The following is a 7400-nucleotide window of genomic DNA, read 5'->3' as shown; positions in this document are numbered from 1 at the left end:
TGTTTTAAGGAGGACCCCCGTATAAAACGCATAAAGGCCAAGGACCAGTACTGGGTGGCAACGTACTTAGACCACCAGTACAAACACAAAATGGTGGAAATGTTACCACAATCACAGAGGGCGGTCAGAATGCATCACTTCCAGGCCTTGCTGCGGGAAATGCTGGATTCTGCTTTTCCGTGCACTGGCAGAGGAATTTCCAGTCACAGAGAGACAGTTTCGGGTAGCAATCCAACAGCGCCTGCAAGAAGAGGGTGGTTGGAAGATGTCTTGGTCACTTCAGATATGAGATCCTTCTTTCAGCCGAACCATCAACAGCTGTACTCCCGATCCAGCATGAGGGAACGCCTAGACCGACAGGTGTCCGACTACATTGGGTTAACGGCCGATGTGGACGCTCTGAGGAGTGATGAACCCCTGGACTACTGGGTGGGCAGGCTTGACCTCTGGCCAGAGCTTGCATAATTTGCCATGGAAATGTTGGCTTGCCCCCATCCAGTGTCCTGTCCGAAAGGACGTTCAGCGCAGCAGGGGTAATCATGGCCGATAAGCGCACTCGCCTAGCTCATGACAGTGTAGACTACCTCACATTTATAAAAATGAATGAGGCATGGATCTCTGAGGAATTCAACACATGTGACCTGTAGACCAGGTTTCATCGAAATTCCTCCACCCACAACAATTCCTGGTCCTTGGCTTCGCTACATACAGCGGCATAAAAGGCATTTCATGTCCATTGAATGGCAAATTTTTGAGGCCTTTCAGGGCCGACAATTATTTTTTCTGTGAATGCCTAATGTACCTCCAGCCACCAAATATTACGTTCTTTGCTGTCAGTTCAACCCATATGAGCTAATTTTTGGAGCCTATACAGGCCGACACTTATGGTTCTGTCTACTGTGAACGCCTACCATACCTCTAGCCATCAAAAAATATGTTTTTTGTTGTCATTTCAAACCATGTGGGCTACTTTTTGCAGCCTATACAGGCCGACACTTACTTCTGTACTCTATGTGAATGCCTAATGTACCTTCAGCCACAGAATACTATGTACTTAGCTGTCGGGTAAACCCATGTGGGCTAATTTTTGGGGCCTATACAGGCCAACACTTACTTCTGTATCCTGTGAATGCCTAATGTACCTCCAGCCACAGAATACTACCTTCTTAGCTGTCAGGTAAACGCATGTGGGCTAATTTTTGGGACCTGGAATGGGTGACACTTACTTCTTTATCCTGTGAATGCCTCATTTTTCAGACTGGAAATGAAAAACAATGGGTCTGTAAAGGTTCCGCCAAATTGTGGAATGGATGCGGACCCATTTTACAGATGTGTGAATGGACCCTATATGTATTAAACAATGGATTTACCGGCTGCTGTCACTTCTGGATGATTTATGAAAAAAATATATATATTTTTTGCTGTAAAAAAAAATAAAAAAATTTAGGGCAACTTTTCCAATTGCAATACTTCTGTTATGACATTGTCCATGTGCTGGGACTATTTGCGCACAGCTAGGACGTCTTTTGTGGCTGCAAATATGACCTAAAGGTTTTTAAAGTTTGCCTCCCATTAAAGTCAATGGGGCCCGCCTCGCGGTTCGCTGACTTTTGAGAAAATTCACGGCTGGCATTCGCGAACCGCCCCAGCCGATGTTCTTCCATCACTACTCACTAACAAGCTCTATGTCAGGACTGGCAGTGGCATTGGCTCTTTTTGCTTTGGCACCTGAGATGCTGGATAACTCACTGTCTGGTCCTTTGGACTTTCTTGCCTTGTCTCTTGTTTAGGGGGAACTTACTGATTTAGACCATGTCTCTGCATTTCCTGTTTAGTGTTTACCAGATTATTGTGCTCTCTCCAGTCAATATCTTGCTCCTTTGCATACCTGCAGCTATACTTTTCTCCACTACTACTCATTACTGACATTTGGCTTGTTCCTTGACTACTCTTCTGCTTGACCCCAGCTGGTTACAAACGTTTGGCTTCTCCCTACCTACTATATCTGCTACTGGACCCCTGCTTGCTTACCTCTTGGTGGGGCAATCCTGAGGACCACAACCTGGTACTAGTATGCAGCGAAACCCAAACCCATCTTTACCATCAGGAGTTCTGGTGAATACCATTTAGTGCTTAGACACCACACCTCGTGTGAGCCCATTTTATCCTGCTAGGGTGATCTGCTTGTATACTTACCCTGCTAGTCGGTGGGAGCCTCTTTTCTGTTATAGCTACTGGACTCCAAGCCTGACCCCTGACTGTGACACTACACCATTCAGTTAGCTTCTCCAATATCACACTGTATACTCCCTACGGAGGTTCTAATTAGTGATCGAACCAATATTGGTTTTTTGTTGCCGATACCGATATCGGCCAAAACGATATTTTTGTACATTTAAAACATTTTTTTTTTCCTATCACTTGACAGGTGCTGTTGTGGAGGGATCTGGGGGTCTAAAAGACCCCAAACCCCTCCTCTGCACTTAAAAGCATTAAAAACGCCAAGTTTGGCTGTTTTGAATGCTGTAATTTTTTTGAATGTGGCCCCCAGTACCAGGAAGTGATGTCATGCGGCTTTGATCGATTCTTCTGTGGTGTCCTGCCGAGTGCAGTGGCGGCAGTGCAGGCTGGTTGCCCGGTGTTGTGCTGAAACCAGCCACTCGGCTCTGATCGGAACTCCGCCTCTCTAGCCATCTGCAATCCAGCTCCACCAAGCTCCGCCTCCCCAGCTGAAATGGATTACGCCCCTCCAGCCTTCTGCACTCCGGCTCCTCCCATGCTCCCTCCGCTCCGTGAAATCTATGTTTATAAAAGACTACACTACTTTAACCAAGTGCCTGGGGAAACTAGTCCGGGTCTCACGTCCCACTGGGCAAGCTGCAAAAGGCGGCGGGAATCAGAGGGGCAACCCCTTCCGTTCCTTGTAATGACAGCTGAGGGGCTTCTCAGCTGCATCGGTTGTCATTACAAAGACAGCCGACCTTGGGCTATGGATGCCGGTACCGGTGTGATGCCTCAAGCTGTAGGCATCACTCCAGTACAAGCATTTTCCGAAACATCGGCAATATCGGCCACCTTGATTCTGATTTATCTGGGAAAGTGCATATCGGCCCTCGATATATTGTCCTTGCCGATAATCGGTGGATCCCTAGTTCTAATTATTGGCACCTAATCTGGAACACCGGATTCTAATTTCATGGGTTTGAATTGGTGGTAAGTAAATATTTGGGTGAACTTACTCTTTCCACATGACGAATCTGTGTTTTCATTCATTTGTTTTATAAGCATAAACCATTTTTATGCATCATTAGTTCAAGTATATTACCTTCATCTGTAGGCACTTTTTGAATGAAGATCTAACGTTGGCTTTTTGCAATATGAAAATAAAAAAAAACTCTATAATTTTGGCAGGGAACATGAATCTCCGCCATGACTAGGATTACACGGAGCTCAGTACAGATCATTTGTATAAGGAGAAGAACATAGACATGAAGTACGATACCAGTCATACAAATAACTTTCATTTCCATAAAATTGGATGAGATCTCCGCTGTGACTTGTAAATTATCTCTCCAGATCATGTTATCTGGCTGCCTGGAAAACCAAAGCCAGGCTCATGTGATGTGTCCAGATTAACCCAATATGAAAATTGCATAATTATATATTTTGTGAATTCCCTCACTGAAAACACAGAGACACAGAGGCAGAGATGTGCAGACATATTTGCTCTTTAATATTTACCCAGTTTAGAAGCAACCCTGAGCCCACCCTTTTTTGAAGCCTATTAGAGCCTCTGGCCCTAATCAGGTGCTTCAAAAAAAAAAAAAAAAACCCCATTGGAATCCATGCGTCCGGCACCCTGCATGTAGATTAGGGGACCGAATGCATGGATGGGGCCGCCACTGGTCAGTGGATAGCCGAGTCAGCAATAGGAACAGACAACAGTACACTGTAGATCAAACAGCAATGAGCCAGTGCAGCAGCCCTGTTTCAATAGCCCATTTGGCACTAGCATTAGTTACAGGTGCACGCCCGAGCATGCCATGCACATGTGCGCACACATATGCGCACACCTGCACACCCTTGCTCAGACGCTCGCTGGCCCATGCCTATGCACATATATGCACCTGGCAACATTATTTGCACTTTGGGAAAACCTTCCCTGACACAAGCCCTTTATACATTCTCTAAAATAATTCCATTGCAAATCCATTGAAGTACACGGAATACACATCTAGGTGTCACAGACTTCATGGCAACAGGCTATAGGTCTCACAGTGTAAAGTGGGATTAAATCTTCAAACTTCTTGAGAGATATTACTGACAAATACAGTATTACTCTCCCACTTGAAACAATCCAAACCATTAAGTATCTGTTTTTCACTCCCAGTGACGGTGGGTACCATCACAGTGACAATCCCAGAAATACTCAGACCAGCCCGTCTGCCACCAACAACCATGCCACGTTCAAAGTCACTTCAATCCACTTTTATTCCCCATTCTGATGCTCTGTTTGAACATCAGCAAGTCGTCTTCACTACGTCTAGATACCTAAATACATTAAGCTGCTGCCATGTGATTGGCTGACTAGCAATTTGTGTTATAGAGCCATTGAACAGGTGTACCTAATAAAGTGAGTTTATTTTGTATGACAGGTCCACTTTGTAAAGTTTCATTAATGATAGGCATGAGGAATGTCAAAAGGGTTTTGTGTTAACCACTTGCCGACCGCCGCCTTGCCGACTACATACGGCGGCGGTCAGCCCCTCCCAGGCAAAGTGACGTATCGGTAGTCACTAGCCTGGGAGCCAATAGGGGACGAGCGCGCGCCACTGGAGGCGCGCTCCTGCCCCCGCTCGTTCACTAGGAAGCCCGTGCGTGTGACCGGCGGACTCGATGTCCGCCAGTCACTCGCGATCGTTGGGTAGAGAGGGAGAAAGGCAGGCGGCTGATGTAAACAAGCCGCCTGTCATTCTCCCCTGTGTAAAAGCACAGATCATACGGTCCTGCTATGTAGGACCGTAGATCTGTGCTGTTACACACACAGCCACATCCAATGACAGTTAGAAGCATGCCCCTAGGACACACTTAACCCCTCCCTCTCAAATAAAGTTAACCCCTTCCCTGCCAGTGTAATTTTACAGTAACAGTGCATATGTATAGCACTGATTACTGTAGTAATGTCACTGGTACCCCCAAAAGTGTCAAAAATGTCAGTCAAGGGTCCGATCTGTCCACCGCAATGTCGCAGTCCCGCAAAAAAAATTGCAGATCGCCGCCATTACGCGTTAAAAAAAAAACAATAAAAATGACAAAAATCTTTCCCTTTTTAGTAAACGCAATAACTTTTGCGCAAACCAATCAAAATACGCTTTTTGCAATTTTTTTTACCAAACATATGGTAAAAAAAAAAAAAATTGGCCTAAAATGTTAAAAAATTTTGATTTTTACATTTTTTGGGGGGGGAATTTCATATTAAAAATGTAAAAATTTTGTTATTTTTGCAAAATTGTCGCTCTTTTTTTGTTTATAGCACATGATCAAAAAATCGCACAGGTGATCAAATACCACCAAAAGAAAGCTCTGTTTGTGGGGGAAAAAAAGGATGCCAAATTTGTTTGGGTACAGCGTCGCACGACTGCGCAATTGTCCATTAAATTCAAGCAGTGCCGAATCGCAAAATAGGCCCTGGTGTGGAAGGGGGTAAAATCTTCCGGGGCTTAAGTGGTTAAAACTGAGAAAAAAAAAAAAGGAACATTCTTCAGCTTTGTCAGCTCGGCACACCCAGAGGAACGCGCCCTGGTATCGTATTGCTGAATGGTGTAGATCGGCGAGGCGACTATTTGCATTGGATAAAGTTGAATAAGTTCTCCAGGACACTCTGTGCCAGTCCTTTCCGGGGAGACGGAGGAAAACAGAACTGAAAATGGAGCTGCTAGCTATAGTCTGCATATCCATTCATGTCTTAGAAAGTCTTCTGTCCTTCAACCTTAACTTTTTTATTTTGGTCTTCCACTTGAAAAGCTTCAGGAATGGGATGAAGCTGAACCCCTCCAGCCTCATCCAGCTGGTCATGGGAGCCACGAACATTAGCATGCGAGGAATGATGCTCGGGAATTTCATTACAACATCATTTATTTTTCATGTTGAGAAGTTGTATCATGCAATGATGATTATCATCCCTTTCCACTTAAAGTTCAGCTATTGGCTGACTGCCTGGCTCTGCACCTATTACTGTACCACCATCACCAACATCAGACACCGACTCTTTATCCGGATGAAGAGAATCCTCGTGTCCTTCTTGCCTCACCTGCTTCTCCTCTCTGCGGTTGCGTCTTTTATCCCGTCTATTCTGTCAGTCTGGTATCTTAACATCCAAATCTCTGATGACAACTCCACCCTTAGTAACACATTCCTCCGTTTTGAAGTCTCCATTTCTAACCTCAGTGTAATAGTGACCAGCTGCCTCTGTTCCTTCCTGCCCTTCCTGATGACCCTCAGCTCCCTCATGGTGACCATGTCCGCTATGTTCAGACATATCTGGAAGGTGAAGACGAACGGCTTGGGATTTGCTCCTCCAAACCTCCAGGCTCATTTCAGCGCTGTGAGAACCATGATATTGTTACTTGTCTTCTCTGTCATTATCAACGTCATTGAGATCGTTAAACTCACGGGATTGTCTTTCTTCAACTCCTACAGAGACACTGCACAGTTCATTATCCGGTTATTGATTTTTAGCTTTCCATCGGCAGAAGCCGCCATTATTATCCAGTCTAGCCGCAAGTTGAAGAAGAGGTTTTTACAAATGTTCTCTGCTGGAAGATTAATGGGAGGTCAGAACTAGGACTCATGTCAGCCAATACCGTTCTTGGATCTTATGCATTTGTGGATACATATGGGTCTATAAACAGTACTTATAAAACTTGGTCAATGTATTATACAAACTAATGGCTCGTTTCCACTGAGCTTTCTGGTACAGTTCTGTACGGTACGCTATTTATGCCGTTTCCATTATGAATGGTACCCTAATTCCGAACCGTACCGTACCACTTTTTGGTACCCTTTCGTTGGAGTACCAAGCACATTAGTACCGTACCAACAGGGTGGAGCTACACTCTGCAGAACTTTGATTGGTTGACAGAGAATCCTCTATCACAGCTTTCCTGCTACACCACGCCTATCATGAAAGGGTACTATTGGCAGTGGAAACGCAATGTGTACCGTTCCGAACCGTACTGTACTGAACCGAACCGTACCGTACCACTCAGTGGAAACGAGGCATTAGTATATGTACTTAGGTTGGTCTACACCAGGGATCCTCAAACTCCGGCCCTCCAGCTGTTGCAGAACTACACATCCCACAAGGCATTGTAAAACTCTGACATTCACAGACATGACTA

General features: G+C 45.1%; 1 protein-coding gene across 1 annotated transcript; it reads left to right on the top strand.

Annotated features, from left to right (window-relative positions):
- Positions 1 to 5926: 5926 nt before the first annotated feature.
- On the top strand, positions 5927 to 6844 carry LOC309557764 (taste receptor type 2 member 4-like; the record flags this gene model as incomplete). Its single annotated transcript, XM_082260529.1, has 1 exon — positions 5927 to 6844. The coding sequence occupies one exon, from the start codon at positions 5927 to 5929 to the stop codon at positions 6842 to 6844; it is 918 nt and encodes a 305-aa protein (XP_082116655.1).
- Positions 6845 to 7400: the final 556 nt, after the last annotated feature.

The sequence above is a fragment of the Pelophylax lessonae genome (genome assembly GCF_965119305.1).
Source record: "Pelophylax lessonae genome assembly, chromosome: 6".
In the NCBI taxonomy this organism is placed as follows: Eukaryota; Metazoa; Chordata; class Amphibia; order Anura; family Ranidae; genus Pelophylax; species Pelophylax lessonae.
The sequence above is the reverse complement of the archived record's forward strand: the minus strand, read 5'-3'. Positions and strand labels throughout refer to the sequence as shown.